This window comes from Brassica rapa, chromosome A08, assembly GCF_000309985.2.
Source record: "Brassica rapa cultivar Chiifu-401-42 chromosome A08, CAAS_Brap_v3.01, whole genome shotgun sequence".
Lineage (NCBI taxonomy): Eukaryota > Viridiplantae > Streptophyta > Magnoliopsida > Brassicales > Brassicaceae > Brassica > Brassica rapa.
The window spans coordinates 21,472,914-21,494,237 of NC_024802.2; the positions used below are offsets into that span (position 1 = coordinate 21,472,914).

The 21,324-nt window shown below is 37.9% G+C and overlaps 6 protein-coding genes and 1 non-coding gene across 7 annotated transcripts; 4 read left to right on the forward strand and 3 right to left on the reverse strand.

Moving 5' to 3' along the window:
• Positions 1-246: 246 nt before the first annotated feature.
• Positions 247-2,655, reverse strand: LOC103868111. The gene has a single exon (XM_009146216.3). It carries the CDS (start codon positions 1,034-1,036, stop codon positions 395-397), a length of 642 nt encoding a protein of 213 aa, XP_009144464.1. The 5' UTR covers positions 1,037-2,655; the 3' UTR covers positions 247-394.
• Positions 2,656-2,884: 229 nt separating this feature from the next.
• On the forward strand, positions 2,885-4,379 carry LOC103868112 (LIM domain-containing protein WLIM1). Its single transcript, XM_009146218.3, has 5 exons — positions 2,885-3,155; positions 3,350-3,446; positions 3,550-3,593; positions 3,682-3,771; positions 3,906-4,379. Exons 1-5 carry the CDS (start codon positions 3,021-3,023, stop codon positions 4,107-4,109), a joined length of 570 nt encoding a protein of 189 aa, XP_009144466.1. The 5' UTR covers positions 2,885-3,020; the 3' UTR covers positions 4,110-4,379.
• A 219-nt stretch (positions 4,380-4,598) lies between these two features.
• TRNAS-AGA lies at positions 4,599-4,680 on the forward strand. Its single transcript has one exon. It is a non-coding gene; the product is annotated as a tRNA-Ser (tRNA).
• Positions 4,681-6,536: 1,856 nt separating this feature from the next.
• On the reverse strand, positions 6,537-8,218 carry LOC103868113 (UPF0725 protein At1g02770). The gene is made up of 6 exons (XM_009146219.3): positions 7,925-8,218; positions 7,710-7,841; positions 7,443-7,629; positions 7,241-7,347; positions 7,081-7,164; positions 6,537-6,995 (listed from the first exon to the last, which is right to left on the reverse strand). The coding sequence occupies exons 1-6, from the start codon at positions 8,201-8,203 to the stop codon at positions 6,762-6,764; spliced, it is 1,023 nt and encodes a 340-aa protein (XP_009144467.2). The 5' UTR covers positions 8,204-8,218; the 3' UTR covers positions 6,537-6,761.
• Positions 8,219-9,179: 961 nt separating this feature from the next.
• On the forward strand, positions 9,180-13,324 carry LOC103868114 (exocyst complex component EXO84C). Its single transcript, XM_009146220.3, has 7 exons — positions 9,180-9,438; positions 9,683-9,777; positions 9,953-10,973; positions 11,712-12,227; positions 12,289-12,477; positions 12,560-12,696; positions 12,932-13,324. Exons 1-7 carry the CDS (start codon positions 9,343-9,345, stop codon positions 13,212-13,214), a joined length of 2,337 nt encoding a protein of 778 aa, XP_009144468.1. The 5' UTR covers positions 9,180-9,342; the 3' UTR covers positions 13,215-13,324.
• A 57-nt stretch (positions 13,325-13,381) lies between these two features.
• LOC103868115 (NF-X1-type zinc finger protein NFXL1) lies at positions 13,382-17,534 on the forward strand. The gene is made up of 2 exons (XM_009146221.3): positions 13,382-13,629; positions 13,873-17,534. The coding sequence occupies exon 2, from the start codon at positions 13,969-13,971 to the stop codon at positions 17,311-17,313; it is 3,345 nt and encodes a 1,114-aa protein (XP_009144469.1). The 5' UTR covers positions 13,382-13,629; positions 13,873-13,968; the 3' UTR covers positions 17,314-17,534.
• A 170-nt stretch (positions 17,535-17,704) lies between these two features.
• On the reverse strand, positions 17,705-19,416 carry LOC103868116 (protein PHLOEM PROTEIN 2-LIKE A10-like). The gene has a single exon (XM_009146222.3). It carries the CDS (start codon positions 19,102-19,104, stop codon positions 17,947-17,949), a length of 1,158 nt encoding a protein of 385 aa, XP_009144470.1. The 5' UTR covers positions 19,105-19,416; the 3' UTR covers positions 17,705-17,946.
• Between the last annotated feature and the right edge of the window lie 1,908 nt (positions 19,417-21,324).

Genomic DNA, 21,324 nt, shown 5'->3' on the forward strand with positions numbered 1-21,324 from the left:
AAACGTGGGTAGAGTAAACAAGTGAACGAACTGTACAGGTTGTCCAAAACAGAACAAGCAACCAAACATGTCGAAAGCCAAAACATTCCCGTTAAGTCTAAAGATTATACGAATGCTGTAGCCTGTAGACTTGAATCAAAAAACTATCGTCAACGATAAAAAAAAAATCATCCGTTTTACATGTGTCATCAGAACTAGAAGTGGTACGTGAACAAATACATACAATTTTTTCATTTTCATTTTCAATTTTACCAACAAAAAAAATCATTTTCAAAAATTAACAACTATATGAACAAAACAAATAAGGAACAAAAACATTAGGGTTAATATCAGATAAAACGAATAAAAGAATTTTCACACACAATAAAATAGTACAAGTTTATCAGTTTTTCTGTCACCGGGTGGTTTGACATGGAGCAGCCACATGCGGATACTTCTCCTTGAGAACAGTTTGGTCACAAGCCATCTTCTTATTAAGAGATGCTCCATTTTCTGTATTCGTTTTCTCCTTATTCTTCTTTTTGGTCTTGCATGTTGAACCTTTCTTTCTACTTTGTTCCTTGATAATCGGAATCAAGTACCAAACAATACAAGTGCACATTATCGAAACGCTTCGTCCAAAAAACATCAAGAAGATCAGAACCAAGATCGTTGTCAGTGGCAAAAAATGGTTCGGTCTTGAAAACTTCTTCAGATTCTCTTTCAATGCACATCTCTGTTTATTCTCCCTTGCTTCTGGCTTTAATTCTTTTTCCTCCTTTGTGTTTGACTCGGTCTTGACAACGAGATCGTCTTGAGCATCATCCTTCTTCTTTGGTCCTTTCTTTGTCTTGATCATGACAGGGACACACTCGCCGGAGCTCTTGAACACAAACCGAACAAGAGGCGGCCCATCGGAGTCGACCCTCTTTGCGTAAATGTTCTGTCTCTTCTCGTCTAGCTCAGAGAGAAGTGTAGAGAACTTGTCAAGTCCGCGGGTTGAATAAGGGTTCTTGCTTTCTTTGCTTCCTTTCTTCGACGAAAAGAGACTCACCATCTTAATTAGATTCGATGAATGAGATCCTTTCTTGCTTTCTTTGCTTACTTGTTTCTTTTGTGTGTAGAGAGGTTGAATGATTATTTTGTCATGGAGGAGTTGTTAGGATTAATGATTCGGACAAGAGAGTAGGGCTTTGTTGTTATCATGATGAGACTTGTCTTAAAACTAGAATGTGATTTTCTCGTATAAACAAATAGTTTGGTGATTTGACCAGATATCATTATATGTGATAAATTGATCGGATCACGTATTTTAGCTTCCACCAACAAAATAAACGTTATCCCAGATGTATATTAGTTGATCTTACGGATTGACTTTCTTGCGGGAGAAGCAATAAGTTTTTCATGAGGGTTTACTCTGTGTGTTATCATTAGCGCGCGGTTAATTAATTTTGACGTAAAAGAGATAAGATTTGGGTTGAGTTAAATTTTCTCACAGGCACACTTCAAGCATGTAAAACAAAAAAAGAACTTGCATGGCATCACAACTCGCTTAAACTACGAGTTATACTTCTTCTTCTTCAAGACTATGTTTATAAGATGATGAGAATCAAACATAAGTAGCAGAAGATCTCTGTTAGTTACCCGTGGAAGACTTGGCCTCAGAGCTCAGTGGTTAAGGTTGAAACATGATGGTACCAATGTAGCATCTCGTTCCACATCATCTCTATTATCACCTCCTCTCCAAAATCCTCATCTACATCGATACCAACAGGAATTTGAGCGGGATGGTTTACAATAGGCTCCACTCCAAATAATATATAGAGGCGCCATGCAAGGATGGTGAAGCGCTTCAGGGACACCAATCCACTTGGACGGGTCAAAAACAAGCACTTTCTGAAGAAGGTCAACGGCTAATTATGTTAGTCTATTATGTAAGAGAGGAGGCCCATTCAGGCAAAAAGGGAAAGCCCGTAGAGTAAGGGGTGGGCAAAAATCTAAGAAACTATATGAATGCTGATAAAGATTTGTAGTTTTAACAAATGAAGTAACGTTAGGTGTTATCCATGATTAAATAAAGATGGTAGGCATCATTATGATCACTCATTCTCTTCAAGACTCCAACCAATTATGTCAATGATACAGCTCATCAAAAGCCTTTTATGTACAGCGTGTCTCAGATTCTTTTGATACATAAACACGGTTAATTTACAGATTTCCAACTAATTCAACATAACCATTACAGCTTTTAGTTTTAAGCATTATCTAAAACAAGACAAAGATCCTTTCCAGTTGTTTCTCTCTTTTCCTTTTTGCTCCTTAGCTTAAACTCAAGAATTTTTTTTTTTTTTTACAGTCACTGATTTAATGTTGAAGGATTGTCATATTTCAAACCATTGTATTTGCATGTATCTACCTAAAATAGAGTTAAGATCATTGATTTAATGTTGAAAATATCTAGGAGACAGATATGGACGGGTGCTTACTTCAAGTTTGGACAAAAATCATTAAAGAGACAGAAAATACAGTATAACTTTTTTTATTTGTTATTCAATTATCAGTACAGTACAAATTTTTATTAATTCAACATTTATCTTGTTTTCTGGATCAGTCAGTGACAAAAACAATGCTGACGTTGTCAGTAAACATACAAATATTCAAATTTGAATTAGAGAAAAATTCCAAACTGTGTAGCTGCATGTTGAGTTGTTAGATTAACTCTTTAATCACATCTGAATACAAAGACTTTCTTCCACAACTAATTTGGAATTTCTTTTATCACCTTTTACTAAAATTTTCAAATTTATCAAACTTTTATTAAGTGAATTTTTACTTTATAATAAAAATATAAAAGAAAAAAGAAGAAGAAGAGAGACATGTTCGTTTTCAATATATTTGGTCCCCATTATTGAAAAAACAAAGCAACAATAATTGACAAGTCTCTTTCCTTCATCTTTATCTCTTATCAAGAACATTGAGCCCTGTTCTTCTTCTTCTTCTTCTGACTCTTGGTCTGATCTCTTACAAGAAATATCACACAAATGGCGTTCGCAGGAACAACACAAAAATGCATGGCCTGTGACAAAACCGTTTACCTCGTTGACAAGTTAACCGCAGATAACCGGGTCTACCACAAAGCCTGTTTCCGCTGTCACCATTGCAAAGGAACTCTCAAGGTCTGAGTTCTTCTTCTTCTTTACATCTTCTGATGATTTCTTGATAAACACCAAGGGAAGATCTAGTAGATATATAAATGTTAGAGAAGACCCATATTAATAAGTATACTTTTCATTTATTTATGTGGAAGAGTGACAGATGAATCTTTGACTGGTTTAAAGATTTGATTATGCTTTTATTGTTGATGAAACAGCTTAGCAATTACAACTCCTTTGAAGGAGTTCTCTATTGCAGACCACATTTTGATCAGAACTTCAAGAGAACAGGAAGTCTTGAGAAGAGCTTCGAAGGTAAATATTCAGCAAGAAAAAAAAAACAGATCAATATAACAAAACTCTGTGAGCTTTTTTAAACTTGAAAATATTAATCAAAGTTTTTATTTAAATATTTTAGGGACACCAAAGATCGGAAAACCGGATAGGCCTTTGGAGGGAGAGGTAGTTTCAGACAGCAACCTGTTCTTGATTGTGTTTTTTTTTTTTATGTTCGTGTCATTAATCAGCTAACTAGAGCTATCTTTAACAGAGACCTGCTGGTACTAAAGTGTCTAATATGTTTGGTGGAACACGAGAAAAATGCGTTGGCTGTGACAAAACCGTCTATCCAATTGAGAAGGTATATACAATCCAAAACCTTACTTAATAATCAGAATCAAATGCGTAAACCATAGCCAAAAACATTATAATATATTGTAAAACATGTGAAAACTTGAACATTACTGTACTGCTTGTTATGTGGACTTTGTGAAGGTGTCGGTGAATGGGACATTGTACCACAAGAGCTGCTTCAAGTGTACACATGGAGGATGCACGATAAGTCCTTCGAATTACATAGCTCACGAGGGGAAGCTTTATTGCAAGCACCATCATATTCAGCTGATCAAGGAGAAAGGAAATTTGAGCCAGCTTGAAGGAGGAGATAATGCCGCTAAGGACAAAGTGGACGCTGCTTGAAAAAAAAAGAGATACAGTTCATTTTGACCCTTGAGAACCAATAGTCTCACTACCTCTCGATCTGCAACATATATTGGTTTTCTTTCTTCTTAAACTTGTGTTCTTTCTCGTTGTTTCTTTTGGGATCTTTGTTGTCTCCTCGGGTGATCTTGTTCACTCTTCGTTGGGTTTCTTGAGATGAAACAAAGAAACATATAAATAATGGAATATTTGCTTATGAGAATATATGCATTGCGTTCAAATAACAGTTGTTTATAATTTGGTTTTCCATGAAGAGTATTCTTCTCAATCCATGTGACTTTCATATGTTCTCATTTTAACAAAAGCTAATTTGTTTCTACGATTCTAGGAGTTTTTGTACGTACTTGACATAATAGTATTATCCTAATACTTGGCTTTATACATCTCTTGCTAGGGTCTTAGATAGTTTATAAACTATAGTCAAACATCTAAGCGACATAATTTTCTTGTATTCAATTCAAACAAAAAGTGGACGTGCCGGAGTGGTTATCGGGCATGACTAGAAATCATGTGGGCTTTGCCCGCGCAGGTTCGAATCCTGCCGTTCACGTTGTTTTTGTTGCTTATATTTTTTTTCCTGTTGTTTCATTGGTTGGTTATTTCTTACTTTTAAAGAATTTGTTGTCAACTATTCATGAAATAGTTGTACATAATAATACTTTTATACAAATGCCTACATATGCATTCAATTATAGACGTCTTATGTCATGGACGGAAAAACTTGTATTCATTCTATTAATTATTGAAATACGCAAACATTATGCGTAATTTCGGTTAATTTGTATTGCGTTAGATACGTACAAGACAGAAAAATGATATTTTTAATGTATATTCATAAAGTAGGCGGTTATATATATAGCCAAGAGAGTCCTAACGATGCTATCATTCCAACTATATATTATTCAAAACTTAGGTGAATATACATACATCAAATCAGATTTTACGAAATAAACTTTTGGTATATATATTACACATACCACCATATCTCAAATGAAGACACACTTATAACGAATCCAACAAAGACCGCACGGGACTCGAGTTATGTTTAGTCCAAACCACCATGAGTTGGATCATACTTTTAAAGCCAAAGTCCCCTTCTCATGGGAACTAAAGCCTGGAGTTTCAAGAAAGAAGAACAGAAGTGGCCGTGATCAGCTACAATGGACGCTTACGCCACCTCCATGTCCTCATGCTGAGTATAGTTACGAAGTGTTGCAGAGTCCTCTTGCTGTCTGTCCTTTCACGCCTTCCAACATGGTCAAGACTTCGAGGTCCGGTTTGTCAAGTTTTAGGAAGAAAGACGTTGACCCTTTTCTTGAAGCTTACAGGAAATGCTTAGAGAACAGCCCGATTCGAATATCTTCTTCGATGGGAAGAAATGTACGAGGTGATCAAGATTGTTACACGACAGGCAACAAGAAGAAGTCTTTGCTTCTATGGCTATGGAGTAAGTACTCTTGCAAGTTTCGTACTGATGGCTGGAGTACGGTCTCTCGATTCCGTAAATCCAAGAAGAGAATTGATTCCACAAACATGTTTTGATATAGTTACAGAATTTTATAAATACGATTGTTCATTAAAGACAACATTATAAGTGAAATGTCAATGTGAGATTTACTCAATACATGTAGATACAAGTGTTACGTGTCTTCATTGAAATGTATGTTTCTCCAAGGACTTTTTCTATGTCAAAGATATTTCTAATACATGTGTTATGTGTCTTCATTGAAATGTATGTTTATCCAAGGACTTTTTCACTATAATTTTTTTTAATAAAATATAAAGTAGATACAAAACTGGAAAAATCAGAAAAGTTTGAGTTTCTTATAGAAACCAAAACACTAAAATTCATCAACCACAAGTTTCTATTTCAAATTATGGTTTATTTAGGATATAGTCTGACCCGAACCAAAAACCAAATGCCCAGCGCTACTATCCGATGGTATAATTAGCATTGATAAAAAAATTTTATATGACTTGTCAATCCTCAAACAGAAAAAAGTGAATGAAATGAAAAATATATAAACCATTTTTGTGATGAACAAATATTTTCTTTTGATGATCCTAGAAAGTAAATTGTTCATCCCAATTTCAAAAGTTATTTGCAAAAAACTAATCTACTGGTTTATGTTTGAAGGTAAAAAAGGTTTCTCCAGCTCTAGACGCCATGGAAGTATTTGGGGCTTCTTATCCAGATGATAGTCTAGTGTGGGTTCAAAGAGCAGTAGTGGTTTGCCTCTTAAACTCTGAATATTTAATCATGTCACTGAGTGGAATGACTTGGTTCAGAAGATATTAGATGTGTAATGATGATCAGAGACTCTATGGGTATTGGAGATGCTCTAGGATACTTGTAGCGAAATAAATATTAAGGATGAGTAAGTTGAAAGTAAAAGAGTCAAGCAATGAGAAGTTGAAAATAAAAGAGTCAAGCATATCGTTCAATTATCTAAGTACTTGTAACGAAATTTCATTTCACAACCTGCTTGTACACAGGAAGAGAGGTTTTTGGATTATCTCGGAAAGATAAAGACACATAAAGTGATAAAACCAACGACACAAGTTGGCATGTTTTGTTTATTTTTGAACATATATCTTACTTAAGTAAAGAGTTACTATTAAAAGTAACACTTACTCAGAGTCGGGCACAAGCTGAGACTCGCCCAAGAGACAAACGCAGTGAGTTGTCGGCTCGACAGTTCTTCGAACAATGGCTATGTGTTTGCAAACACCATCCGCTCCCAAGTCTTGATCATATCTTATGTAGACAAGGACATTCCTAAGACTCTTGAGTACAGTCTCATGTGGCACATTTTCCTCAGTCTCTACCACTACGTCCAGAATCTTTAAATCAGACATGTTGTGCTGCAACAACACAAGAAGAAACACATTTTATATATAAACAAGAAACCATTAAAAAAAAGTTTAACCATTTAAAAAAAGACCTTACATTCAGGCACCTATGTCTGTTAAAGAACGAAATTTCCATATACAAGCGAATCCAGTCATGTTCTTCCCAATCTGATTTCTGCATCTGCGAAGCAAAACATGGCGAAATGAAAGCACATTCTTATTATACATTTGTCATATTCATCAAAGAGTTATTATACCTTGTACAAAAATCGACTTTGATCAGCAAAAGCCTCCTTTGAAGGCCACTTCTCAGGCAAGTCCTTGGCATCGAAGAACTGGTTCGGATAAATCTCACTCTTGATCCCTAGAGTGAGAGAGACAAGTCAAAATACATTAATCCATTTATTATAGTTTATTAATAATCAATTAATTACAAAGAAAAGCGCGGTAAATTTAAACCTTTAGGTCTTGAGATATAACAAGTGAAATCAATCTGGCCTAAACTTCTTTGGTCAACATTAGTCTGGAAAGTAACAAAGGAGGAGGTAGCTGGATCCTCAGCAATCAAGGTAATGTTATACGAGACAGGCATGATGGTACAAACTACAACGTATTTCTCTATTTCGTGAAGATGCAAGTTCGTCCCCTGAGGAAGAAGACTTAAAAGAGTTATTAACTGCAACAAACAAGAAGATCAGATATAGATGATGGATACAAAAGTGTTACCTCTAGCATATTGTACCGATGAAGTCCAACCTTTGCATAAAGCCGCGCTACAAGGGGACAATCTACTCCACCCTTATAAACACTCATACCACCAAAATAACAAGGAGCACCTTCGAACTCGATATCGAAGCCCTAATTAAAATATATAATAACAATTAGCAACTAACTAGGAAGATTATTATTATCATCAAATCAAATGGAAATAAATAACATACATCTGTTTCATCCACTTTACGCCAAAAAACCTCCTCAGCCTTACGAATAGTCTCTTCTTCTCTTCGATAAGTCTCCTCCCTCTGAGCCTTACGGCGAGCCTCTCGCTTCTTTTCCAAGCGCCGATATGAACGTCCAGGCGCACGATACTCGGGATCAACAACAGTTCGTTCATCTGGATTACGCTTACGCCCACCCACCTTCCTCTTCATCGACCCTCCAGGCGCAGAATTACTCATCACTTCTTCTGGATTCTTCTCACCAGGCTGATTCGTTTTCATGCCACAACAATAATGCCCTAGTTACCAACTTTTTGGCATGCAACTACAGCCACTTGGGATTAATTCAAGCTGAGATGTTAAATAGGTAAAACCACATTTTTTTTTACCAAAAATAATGCCCTAGTTTTCAACTGGCCCAAAATTTCATTTTGTTGGGCCTCCAGTGATCAGGTTTACTGGGCTTGGCGCTCTTTAATTCACGTTTTCTAGTTCACTACTATATCTTTTATTATATAGCCAACACATGTTCATGTGTTACAGAAGATAATTGATTCCACTAACATATTTTGATCAAGATTGTTACACGACAGACAACAAGAAGAAGTATTTGCTTCTACGGCTATGGAGTAAGTACTCTTGCAAGTTTCATACTGATGGATGGAGTACCGTCTCTCGATTCTGTAAATAGAATTGATTCCACAAACATATCATGATATAGTTAACAGAAATTTTATAAATATGATTGTTCATTAAAAACAACGTTATAAGTGAAATGTCAGTGTGAGATTTACTCAATATTCAACAAAACACTATGTGTTCGTGGTATAAATATATGTTTAGTACATGTGTCTTTAAATGAAATGTATGTTTTTTTCAAGGATTTTTTTTCCACTGTAATTTTAAATTAAACATTAAAATATAAGTAGATATAAAACCGGAAATATCAGAAAAAAATCAAATGTTTTATAGAAAACCAAATATCTAAAATTTATCAACCGTAAGTTTCTATTTCAAATTATGATTTATATAGGACAATTTAAACCTTTTTATTAAATAATTTCATCAAAACTAATGATTAAAGTAATTAAAGAAATAATTCGTTAGAAATTAGCTTCATTAGTCATTATATTATTTATTTAAACCGCTAATAACAATTACAACTTTGTTGTAAACTAAAGAGAAAAATTTGTAAAAGATATAAAAAAAAAATGCACTTTATGTAGACAGATCCTTCACAACAATCGTGCCGTCGTTTTCTTTATAACTTCAACTCCACGCCGTTTCACATACGGAAGAGGAATAGATCAGACAAACCCGTATCTTTCCGAGTCCAATCCATCACTAAAACTATTGTCTTCTTCCGACAAACACTGTCTGAGACTCCGAGGAAGAGTGTGAAAGAGAGATCGATAGAAAAAATGGAGAGCAGCGAGGAAGAAGACGACTTACCTTCCATCGAGAGCATAACCCCTCAATCAAAGATCGATTCCGTTCACCAGTCTCTCACCGAAAAGGTTCCTCCTTTCTCTCTTTCTCTCGCTACATTTAGTAACTTTTCTTCTTCCTCTGAATCAATCATTTCCACTTTGAGATAGTTCTCTCACTTGGGTCCTGTCAAATCTCACTCATTCATCAAAAGCCCTCGACTTTAAGACTTTAACATAGATTGTAGTTCAGGAGAAAGTACTAAACCCTAAGAGTTAGATTTGCTCATGATTACTTCTGTTGTGTTGATTTGGTTAATTTTAAACAATGCAGGGGATTAGAAAGCTTTGCTGTGAGCTTTTGGATCTAAAAGATGCTGTGGAGAATATGTGCGGTGATATGCGTACCAAGTACCTGGCTTTCTTGAGGTAACACAACGCTACTAATTGCAATTTGATTGATTGGTCCTAGTGTGATAGGAGAGTCTCTGTTCCACACAGAGTGTTTTCTGTTAGATGATCTCTCCATTAGTATAAACAAGAGAGACATGCTCACTGTAGTGTTCTGCTGTGCTACTTTCTGAGATTCATACCCTTTGTGTAGAATATCTGAAGAAGCAGTGGAGATGGAGCACGAGTTAGTTGAGCTACGGAAGCACATATCTTCCCAGGGGATACTCGTGCAGGATCTGATGTCTGGACTCGGCCGTGAGATGGATGAATGGAAGCGATCCTCTGGTGATGCAGATGAGTCAGAAGAGGTCGAGGAGGATCCGTTCCCTAATGAACTAACCGATCCAAAGTCCGAGTTCCTGGAGAAGATTGACATTCTTTTAGCTGAACATAAAGTGGACGAAGCACTTGAGGCAATAGATACCGAGGAAAGAAACAACCCTGAACTCAAAGGAGCAGCTGACACGTCATCTTACAAGTCTGCTTTTATAGAAAGAAAAGCTCTTCTCGAGGAACAGCTCCTCAGGATCGCTAAACAGCCTTCAGTCAGCGTCACCGAGTTGAAGCACACGTTAAACGGGCTGATCAGATTAGGAAAAGGCCCATCAGCCCACCAACTCCTCCTCAAGCACTACGCCACGAGCCTTCACAGAAGAATCGAAGCCTTTCTCCCTTCATGCTCCACCTGCCCCAACACGTTCCCCGCCACTCTCTCCAAGCTAGTCTTCTCCAACATCTCCCTCGCCGCAAAAGAATCAGCATCCATGTTCGGCGACGATGACAACCCTGCCTACTCCAACAAAGTCGTTCAGTGGGCTGAGAGGGAGGTCGAGTACTTGGTCCGGCTGGTTAAAGAGAACGCGGCTCCTTCCGAGACGGTTTACGCGTTGCGTGCGGCGAGTGTGTGTCTGCAAGACTGTCTTAACTACTGCAAAGCGTTGGAGCCGCAGGGGTTGATTTTGTCTAAGCTGTTCTTGGTGCTGTTCCGGCCTTACGTTGAGGAAGTGCTGGAGCTGAATTTTAGACGGGCGAGGAAGGTTATCTTTGACTTGAACGAAACTGACGAGGGGTTGGAGTCGTCTTCTGAGTTTGTGGCGGTGTTATCTGAGTTTGCAATTGCTTCGGACACGACGATGACGGATTGTAGCATTCGGTTCATGCAAATTGTGCAAGTAAGTCTGCTCTTTTAACACTGTAGTGTTTTCACTAGGGGTGAGGAAAAAAAAGGAACCAAACCAAACCAAAATATATGTCCTAACCATTTAGTTAAAGGTTTTATGAGCTCAAATGGTTCAGTTTTAAACCAAACCAAAGTGTTTATTTAATTAAATTAACTAATGATTCCAATAATATTACGATTTAAGATATTTAACCATCTAACCTAAACAAATAAGCATAATTTTATACATTTTACTTCTAACTAAATAAAAAACATAGTTAACAATAAAATAATATAAATCTCATACAGTATAATAAAAAACAGAGAAACTACATGTGATATTTATATTAAGTTCGAAGATAATAATATAAAATTCTTGGATTACATATTCTACGTTTTAATTGTATATTTGTGCTTTATATTTAAGTATATGAAGAAATTAATAATTTAGTATCAAATGATTTGTTTTGCGTATTATAAATTATACTTTTCGTAACCGAATTAGAACAAAATTAAAAACCAATTTGATTACACTGAACAAACACCACCCCGGCTCAGATCAGCAGGAGTCAGACACTGCATGGCTCAGTAAAACCGAACTAAATTGAACACAAACCAAACTCAAACTGAACCAAACTAAACTAATTTGAATTTATTCGATTAAAATTTTATTAGACCTAGACAAACCAAGTTTTCACCATTTCTATGATTCTAGACACAAGTTTATTGAAGCTTTTGTTTGTTCTTTCAGGACATACTTGAGCAGCTAACACATCTAGCTGTGCTACACTTTGGAGAAAGTGTGTTAGCGAGGGTTCTTCAACTGTACGATAAGTACATCGACTTTCTGATCAAAGCCTTGCCTGGCCATGCAGACGAAGACGGTCTCCCAGAGCTTCAAGATCACACCATTCTCACCAGAGCCGAGACGGATTCAGAGCAGCTTGCTCTTCTCGGAGCTGCGTTCACAATACTAGACGAGCTTTTACCGAAATCACTGGTTAAAGTCTGGAACCTCGAGGTTGAAAACAGCGGAGGAGATGGTGGTGACAGTAGTAGCAGTCCTTCTCTGATCAGTAGCTCTGCGCCGGAGTTGAAAGAATGGAAACGACACATGGTTCAAGCGTTTGACAAACTTAGAAACTACTTCTGTCTGCAGTTTGTATTGAGCTTCATTTACTCTAGGGAAGGGCTAACTCGGTTAGATGCGCTCATCTATTTAACAGAGACACCAGATGACTTGCATCTCCCCTCTCTACCGTTTCAGGTCTGAACCTCTTCTTCTATCTGGCTTTATAGTTCTTGGTTTGATAAACTGTCATATGCAGGCATTGTTTTCTAAGCTGCAACAGCTGGCCATCATTGCTGGGGATGTTCTGCTTGGGAAAGAGAAACTGCAAAAGATTCTACTAGCGAGACTAACCGAGACGGTTATAATCTGGCTATCAAACGAGCAGGAGTTTTGGAGTGCGTTTGAGGATGAGTCAACTCCACTTCAGCCATCTGGTTTGCAACAGGTAACAACACACTTCTTCTACCACCACTCTAACAACATACATCAGCTTTGACAGATGAAGTCTTTTGTTATGGTTTTGGCAGTTGATACTGGACATGAACTTCACAGTGGAGATAGCCCGGTTCGCTGGTTATCCATTTAAAGTGGTGCAGAACCATGCATCAGTGGTGATCAACAGAGCCATCAACATATTCTCCTCTAGAGGCATCAACCCACAAAGGTAACCAAAAAAAAAAAGAAATAATAGCACCAAACAGTTTATTATTTCAAAATAAGCACATAACAGAGAAAATGACAAAAAATAATATTAATTAATATTTATTCGAGTTAAGAATTTAATGATTAGAATTTAGGAGTTTAGGATTTGAAATAATTTAATCTTTAAATAATGCTAATTTAGTCATTTTTTTCTTGTGCTAAATTAAACTAAAAGTCTCTGTGGTGTTTTCAACCAGCTCACTCCCGAAGGCGGAGTGGTTCACAGAAGCAGCCAAGTCAGCAATCAACAGGCTGCTCATGGGCTCTGATGAAGCTTCAGAAGCCGAAGAAGAATATGAGTGTGAAGTAGAAGAAGGAGAAGAAGAAGACGGTCACATAGTCCTCCCTGAGATAGACGATGATGAACACTCAGACTCACTAGAAACTTCTTCGCTCTCTACAATGGACTCGTTCGAATCGTTTGCTTCTGCGAGCATGGCTGACCTCGAGAGTCCCAGCTTCACTGACTCTGAGTCCTGAGACCAGTCGTTGTCTTATTTTGTTATATTAATGTAAGATGTTGTCGGACATATACTTGGTTTAGCAATATTATATAATTATATCCGGTTAAAGTCGGTTAAGTAAGCCCATTAATGGCCCATTTGGGACGACTCGTTTCGCGAGTGTTCGTCAAGGATAATAGAAAAATAATAATTGAGACAGACAATCGTTGACAGAGAAGATAAAGAAGAAAAGTCGCAAGGAGAGTCACTTTCTCTAATTTCCTTTGGCTCCAAGGCGTGCTCTCACTATATATACCGTCTCCTTCCTCCTCGCTCTTTCCATATTCTTCAACACACTCTCTCTCTCTCTCTAGCCCCTGAGAAAATCGAAATCAGCTGTAATTGATTCCGGAGATTGTTCTTTGTTTCTTCCTTCGTTAATTTCTCGTCAGGTACGAACTTTTCACCCCTTTGGTTGATTTGCTTCAATAATTTGATTGAGATTTTTTGTTTTGTTTTCCGAAATTTAGGGCATTTTGATTTTTCCCCCATTTTGAGATCCATAATAGCGACTAGCGAGAGCACTTAGGGATTTCAATTTCTGGATTTGTGTAATTTGGCTTTGATTCATTTCAATTAATGTTTGAAAGTTTACTAATTGCTAAAAGTCTGAATCTTTTTGTGACTATGTGCAGAAGCATTTTGTGAATAGTTGTACGCTCATTGCATCAACAGCAGCAACGACGGGTTCAGGATCCGGTTTTGTATTTGTGGAGTCAGAGAATAATAATATGAGCTCTCAAGTCAGAAGAGACAGGCCTCGTTCCAATCCTCACCAAACATGGGTTCCTAGAGGTGCAGCTAACTCTGTGGCAGCGGCGGTTGTGAATGAGCCTTCTTTACCTCCTCCTGCTAATACAGACCGAACTTCAGAAAGCCTTGACGCTGGTGCTGCTGCTTCACGTCCTCTTCGGCAGCGTAACGGTTCTGCTCGTCCCTCTTATAACAACCACCAAAGGAGTAATAATGTTGTTGGTCCGCCTCCACCTAGTCGACAAAGAAGAAATAATGCTCCGGGAATTTTGCCTGATTATCGCCATAGAGTTGCGTCTAGGACTCAGCCTGTGAATCAGGGGAAAAAGGTGGTTAAGGAGGAGGAGAACACTACTGTGTTGGCAGACGCGAACTTGCCTCAGCTTGTTCAAGAGTTACAAGATAAGCTGGTGAAGAGCTCTATTGAGTGTATGATTTGTTATGACATGGTTGGACGGTCTGCTAATATATGGTCTTGCTCAAGCTGTTACTCCATCTTCCACATGCATTGTATCAAGAAGTGGGCTCGAGCACCGACTTCTGTTGATCTGTTGGCTGAGAAGAATCAAGGCGATAATTGGAGGTGTCCGGGTTGCCAATCTGTGCAGCTGACGTCGTCAAGAGAGATATGCTATCGGTGCTTTTGTGGGAAGAGAAAGGATCCTCCATCTGATCCGTATCTGACTCCTCACTCATGCGGGGAGCCATGTGGGAAGCCGCTGGAGAGAGAGGTTTCTGCTGAGATGGATAAAGATGATCTTTGTCCTCATTCCTGTGTCCTGCAGTGTCATCCCGGTCCATGTCCTCCCTGTAAAGCGTTTGCTCCACCTCGTAGCTGTCCTTGTGGCAAAAAGATGATTCATACTCGATGCTCTGAGCGGAGATCTGTTCTTGTTTGTGGGCAGCGGTGCGAGAAGCTTCTCGACTGTGGACGTCATCGGTGTGAAAGGACGTGTCACGTTGGCCCTTGTGATCCTTGTCAGGTACCAGTAAATGCCACTTGTTTCTGCAAGAAAAAAGCGGAGACTGTTATTTGCGGAGAGATGAACGTGAAGGGAGAGTTGAAAGCAGACGATGGTGTGTATTCATGCAATTCTAACTGTGGGAAGCCTCTTGGATGTGGTAATCATTTCTGCTCCGAGGTTTGTCATCCTGGGCCTTGCGGGGACTGTGACTTACTGCCTAGTAAAGTTAAGACGTGCTATTGTGGAAAAACTCGCCTAGAAGAGCAGATCAGGAGTAGTTGCTTGGACCCAATTCCTTCTTGTTCAAACACGTGCAGGAAGGTTCTTCCGTGTGGGTTACATACTTGCAACGAAGTTTGCCATTCGGGTGATTGCCCTCCTTGTTTAGTCAAAGTCAACCAGAAATGCCGGTGTGGGTCATCATTCAGGACCGTGGAATGCTACTTCACAACCTCTTCGGAGACGGAGAAGTTTGTGTGCGCTAAGTCATGCGGGCGTAAGAAAAACTGTGGGAGGCATAGATGTAGCGAGCGTTGCTGCCCTCTCTTGAACGCGAAGAAGAATGATCTATCTGGTGATTGGGACCCACACGCCTGTCAGTTACCATGTGGGAAGAACCTAAGGTGCGGGCAGCATTCTTGTGAATCGTCATGTCACAGTGGCCATTGCCCTCCTTGCCTCGAAATGATATTCACTGATCTTACATGTGCTTGTGGAAGAACTTCGATTCCTCCACCACTACCTTGTGGGACACCTGTTCCGAGCTGCCAGCTTCCATGCTCGATTCCTCAGCCTTGTGGCCATTCCGCTACGCATGGATGCCATTTTGGAGATTGCCCTCCTTGTTCTGCCCCCGTGGAAAAGAAATGTGTTGGTGGTCACGTGGTTCTCAGAAACATACCTTGTGGGTTGAAAGACATTAGATGTAACAAGATCTGTGGCAAGACGAGACGTTGTGGCTTGCATGCTTGTGCCAGAACCTGTCACCCAGAGCCTTGTGACGGTTACAATGAATCTGAAGCAGTTTCGCGTGTTACATGTGGACAGACGTGTGGTGCTCCTAGAAGAGATTGCAGGCACGTTTGTGCAGCACTATGCCATCCTTCTTTGCCTTGCCCTGACTCGAGATGTGAGTTTCCAGTTACAATTACATGTTCTTGTGGTCGCTTAACTGCCACAGTCCCTTGTGATGCTGGAGGAGAAAGCGCCGGCAATCTTCGTGTTGGTTCTGTCAATAAAACCTCTGTTTTGAATAAGCTTCCAACGCCACTTCAGCCTGTTGAGTCGAGCGATAACCGAATCCCTCTCGGGCAGAGAAAGCTTTCGTGTGATGATGAGTGTGCTAAGCAGGAGCGTAAGAGGGTTCTTCAGGATGCGTTTGACATCACAACTCCAAATCTTGACTCATTACATTTCAGCGAGAACTCTGCTATGACAGAGATAATTTCAGACATCTATAGGCGTGATCCGAAGTGGGTACTGGCTGTTGAAGAGCGCCTCAAGTTCCTGGTACTTGGGAAAGCCAGAGGAAGCACAAGTGCCCTCAAGGTCCATGTCTTCTGCCCAATGCAAAAGGATAAACTAGACATGGTTCGGCTTCTAGCTGAGAGGTGGAAACTTGCGGTTAGCAACGGAGGGTGGGAGCCAAAAAAGTTTATAGTTGTTCACGTTACACAAAAGTCGAAACCTCCAACACGGATCATTGGAGCTAGGGGTGGTGCTATCTCAGTAGGCGGGCCTCACCCACCGTCCTTTGATCCGCTGGTGGATATGGATCCTAGGCTTGTGGTTTCTTTATTGGATCTCCCGAGGGAGGCGAATGTCAGCGCGGTGGTACTGAGATTTGGGGGTGAGTGTGAGCTTGTTTGGCTGAATGACAAGAACGCTTTGGCCGTGTTCCACGACCCTGCTCGAGCCGCTACTGCCATGAGGAGGCTGGACCACGGTTCTGTATACAATGGAGCCGTGGTTGTCCAGAACGCCGCGCAATCTCAGTCACTCGGTAATAATGCATGGGGAAAACTACCCAGCAGCTCATCGTGGGATGTGCAGAAAGCAAATCCATGGAAGAAAGCAGTGATTCAGGAGAGTGATGACTCATGGGGAGCTGATGATTCCCCCATTGGAGGATCATCTACAGATACTCAAGCCTCTGCTTGGCGATCAGCAACGAGCAACGCTCCAATCGTCACCTCAGCTAACCGTTGGAGTGTATTGGAGCCGGAGAAGCCCAAAACTTCCGCTTTGGAGCCATTGGTTCAGTCAGGAGAGAGCAGCAGCTCAGAAGCTGCCGGTAAAAAGCTGGTGGAAGGCTCTGGGGAAGAAGTGGTAGATGATTGGGAGAAGGTATGCGAGTGAGAATATGACAATGACGATGACTTATTTTTTCTACTATTTGCAATGTATTAAAACGACAGGTTCAGATTTTATATAATTTAGACTGTATGCGTTCACAACTGCTGTGAGCCTAGATGATAAGTCAACGACCGTTTCTGTCTTGGTGTTCTTTTACTTTTGTTTCTTGACTGCTACGTAACATGAAGTGATAAATACACTATGAGGTAATAAGTTTGTTCATTGTTTAGTATATATGTAGTTTATCATGAAATTGTGATGCAAGATTATTATGTTTCCTGTGTAATGAGTTGAAACCACTAGCACAACAAGTATAAACACCCTTAGGCAACTAGGAATCTTACATCAAAGGCCAACTTGTCCAAAGAAGTGTAAAGAGATTACGACGAATCAGTTGTAGAGATTGAACACTATATTTCAAACTTCAATGTACCAAGAAACATCTCAGTTTATATATAATCCATCAATAAGAATAAGTTTGTGCACATACATACACACATTATATAAATTGTTTTCAGCTCCAACCATGAAAAATATAGTAAGAAGGAAGCTGAATGAATCTCGTGTACCTAACCAATAGCTTTTATATATCCATCCAAACAAATCAATCCCTTCGTCATCATCTGAAGTAATGCTCTAAAAGTGCTGGCTTACACCAATAGGAGAGTTCCTCACACATCGGTTTATGATGTGCAAGTACAAAGCGAGCCACACCGTGACAATAACAGAAGCTTTAGCTCCAACATACCCAACCACTTGCCGTCCTCTCTCCGTAACCTCTCCCTGAACCACATCAAAGCTTCTTCTAAACCCTTGAAGCATCTTCAACATCAAGAATCCGATAATAGACTTCGTAGTTTCCAATGTCACTCTCCCCGTTACATCAAACATAAACCTCCGGTTACTTGGAACCGCCAATGTATTCGAGATAGCATCGGTCCAACCACCGTTACTCTCTTCTTCTACCACGGCACTGGACTTAGACGTAGTAAACACTTCATGAGACGTCCTAACAACAGTCTCAATCGCACCGTTACATACCGAGACAAGAACGTCTTTAACACTATCCTGATGCTTAGGATTCGTCATGCCTTCGAAGATCTGATCAAACGCGTTGATATCCATCGTCTTATCCAAATACACACCCACCGCCGTGCTAGTGAACCTCTCAATACACTCAGCTAAAACCTCTCTACTCCTCTCATCACACAGCAAACTCAACCACCGAGGCGTTACCGTGTCATCATCGCCACGTGTCACGCCCTCATTGGAGCGAAACCCAAGGACAAGATTCTTCGCGAAGCTACCGACAACAACAGAGAAGAAACCAGTTCCAGCTTTCGAGAAAGCCTTATCAACCACTCTATCAACAACACTCGGCTCAGAATCAACAACGTTACTACAAGACTCGGACTTGTAACCACGAGAGACACCTACGGTCACCGCCTGAGAGACCCTCGAGAGCGAATCCGTAAACTCTTTCGAATTCGCGATCTTCGCGATCTGTTTGAAGCTGTTCGGGATCTCGTCGGCGTCGGAGGTGAGAAACTCCTTCATGTCGCGTGAGACGACGGTCATGGCTTCGGCTGATTCGGAGATTAGCTCGGCGACGGAGAGGAAGGCTCCGAGGATCTTCGCGAGGCGTTGCCTCTTTCTGGCGACGGAGGGTAGATGGTAGACCTTGTAAGCTCCGTAGCCGGAGACGACGCCGGAGATGGCTATCAAAAGGATCCATTTTTTTCTTCGGTGTGGTGAATTGGAGAGACCCTTTTCTCCGAATCGAAGAAGCTCCATTCAATTGAATCGAATCGAAATCGAAATCAAATTGCAAAAGACCAAAAATTGGGAAAGTTAGGGTTTTTTTTGGGGGAGATTATGATCCGAAAATGGATAGAAACGGTTTCGGAATCTGTTATTGAACTAAACGAGAATAGAGGAGACGGATAAAGAATGAAAAATCAATTTGGCGTGTGGAGGAGAAACAGAGGTGAGAGGAAGCCAGGAAGGGAGAAGAAGCTCGATGACATGTTGGATAATGATTTTTTTATCTGTTTCCGGTTCGGTTTGATTGGATAATGAGTTATCTACACACTTAACGACTTTTATGGAATCTTTTCCTGGTGGTTACATAAGAACTAGGATAAGACCCGCGCCTTGCGCGGAATTAAGTTATTATTTTTATTATATTTTGGAGAATGAAACAATAGTTTGACTTCATTTGGATTACGGGTGTTCAATCCGGATATCAGGTTGGTTTCGGTTCGGTTCGGTTTTTTTCGGTATTTGGTTAGTAAAATATAACTACTATTCTAAATCCATATTTACTTTGACTTTAATCTTTCACATACTTTTGAAAGATTTCAACTGGATGACTAAATTGATCAGCCAATCTTGTTGCATTAAATCATTAGTGTTTATATATATATATATATATATATATTATTTAGTTTGAATATTTATTAAATAAAAATTCATATGCGTTATATTTTATGATCATTTGTAACTTATTATAACAAAAAAATAATCTATTGATCACAAAATTTTCAGAGTGGGAATATTCAAATTTCTAATAATATATAGACGTTTTAAAAAATTCAAATATAACATATAAGAAAAAATATAAATGTTTTTATTATATATTTAATGTGATTTTTTAATGTCTTTCAATAATATAAAATTAAAAAAAAAAGAACTAAGATACCAAAATTGTTATCAAATATTTATTATTCATAATAATTAATTTTCATATATACGTTAATCATATTAGGTAATTTCGTAGCTTCTAATTAAGGAAAGTGCAAAAAAAATTTTGGTAGATTATTTATCAATTCGATAGTTAGTTTAATAAAAAATATAATGAAAGTCAAGATGGACCAACCTATTTTTCTAAGAATAGTATATTTTATATAGTCATTTATTAAATGAGAATTTATAAACATACAGTTCTATGATCATTCATATCATTTTATAACTGAATATTTAAATCATCGATAACAAAATTTTTAATGTGAAATCTTTAATAAGTTTATAATTTATAAATGTTTTTGAAAATTCATTGAAAGTTTTAATATTAAAATATTTATGTAATCTTATGGTATATAGTATAATCTATATATATATATATATATAAATATATATGTTTTATTATTAAATGATATTTTTTACTCATATGGTTTTAAAATAATGTGTATCTTCTTATAATATTAAATAAAAGTTCATATTAATACAATTTTATGATCATTTGTAACTTATTATGACAAAAAAAAAATCTATTGATCATAAAATTTTCAGAGTGGGGATCTTCAAATTTCTAATAATTTAGAGACGTTTTGAAAAATTCAAAATATAACATATAAGAAAAATTATAAATGTTTTTATTATATATTTAATGTGATTTTTAAATATATTTTAATAATATAAAATTAAAAAAATAACTAAGATACAAAAATTGTTATCAAATATTTATTATTCATAATAATTAATTTTCACATATACGTTAATCATATTAGGTAATTTCGTAGCTTTTATTTAAGGAAAGTGCAAAACATTTTTTGGTACGTTATTTATCAATTCGATAGTTAGTTTAATAAAAAGTGTAATATAAGTTAAGATGGACCAACCTATTTTTCTAGGAATAGTATATTTTGTATAGTTATTTATTAAATAATAATTTATAATCATACGGTTCTATGATCGTTCATATCGTTTTATAACAAAATATTTAAATCATCGATAACAAAATTTTCAATCTGAAATCTTTAATAAGTTTATAATTTATAAATGTTCTTGAAAATTCATTGAAAGTTTTAATATTAAAATATTTATGTAATCTTATGGTATATAGTGTTTAATATATATATATATATATTTATTTATTTATTTATTTATTTTATTATTAAATGATATTTTTTACTCATATGGTTTTAAAATCATGTGTATCTTCTTATAATAAAAATATTAAACCATTGATCATTAATTTTTAACATAATAATTTTAATAGTTTTAGTCATTTAT

What these genes read in the sequence shown, in the direction of transcription:
- LOC103868111 (XM_009146216.3), bottom strand. Translation starts at nt 1,036, where the DNA reads ATGGTGAGTCTCTTTTCGTCGAAGAAAGGAAGCAAAGAAAGCAAGAAC.
- LOC103868112 (XM_009146218.3), top strand. Translation starts at nt 3,021, where the DNA reads ATGGCGTTCGCAGGAACAACACAAAAATGCATGGCCTGTGACAAAACC. An exon ending in ATTGCAAAGGAACTCTCAAG is followed by an intron (nt 3,156 to 3,349) that starts GTCTGAGTTCTT and finishes TTGATGAAACAG; the next exon opens with CTTAGCAATTACAACTCCTT. An exon ending in CCGTCTATCCAATTGAGAAG is followed by an intron (nt 3,772 to 3,905) that starts GTATATACAATC and finishes GACTTTGTGAAG; the next exon opens with GTGTCGGTGAATGGGACATT.
- LOC103868113 (XM_009146219.3), bottom strand. Translation starts at nt 8,203, where the DNA reads ATGAAAACGAATCAGCCTGGTGAGAAGAATCCAGAAGAAGTGATGAGT. An exon ending in AAAGTCGATTTTTGTACAAG is followed by an intron (nt 7,165 to 7,240) that starts GTATAATAACTC and finishes TTTGCTTCGCAG; the next exon opens with ATGCAGAAATCAGATTGGGA. An exon ending in ACAGACATAGGTGCCTGAAT is followed by an intron (nt 6,996 to 7,080) that starts GTAAGGTCTTTT and finishes GTGTTGTTGCAG; the next exon opens with CACAACATGTCTGATTTAAA.
- LOC103868114 (XM_009146220.3), top strand. Translation starts at nt 9,343, where the DNA reads ATGGAGAGCAGCGAGGAAGAAGACGACTTACCTTCCATCGAGAGCATA. An exon ending in AAGTACCTGGCTTTCTTGAG is followed by an intron (nt 9,778 to 9,952) that starts GTAACACAACGC and finishes CCCTTTGTGTAG; the next exon opens with AATATCTGAAGAAGCAGTGG. An exon ending in AGCCATCTGGTTTGCAACAG is followed by an intron (nt 12,478 to 12,559) that starts GTAACAACACAC and finishes TGGTTTTGGCAG; the next exon opens with TTGATACTGGACATGAACTT.
- LOC103868115 (XM_009146221.3), top strand. Translation starts at nt 13,969, where the DNA reads ATGAGCTCTCAAGTCAGAAGAGACAGGCCTCGTTCCAATCCTCACCAA.
- LOC103868116 (XM_009146222.3), bottom strand. Translation starts at nt 19,104, where the DNA reads ATGGAGCTTCTTCGATTCGGAGAAAAGGGTCTCTCCAATTCACCACAC.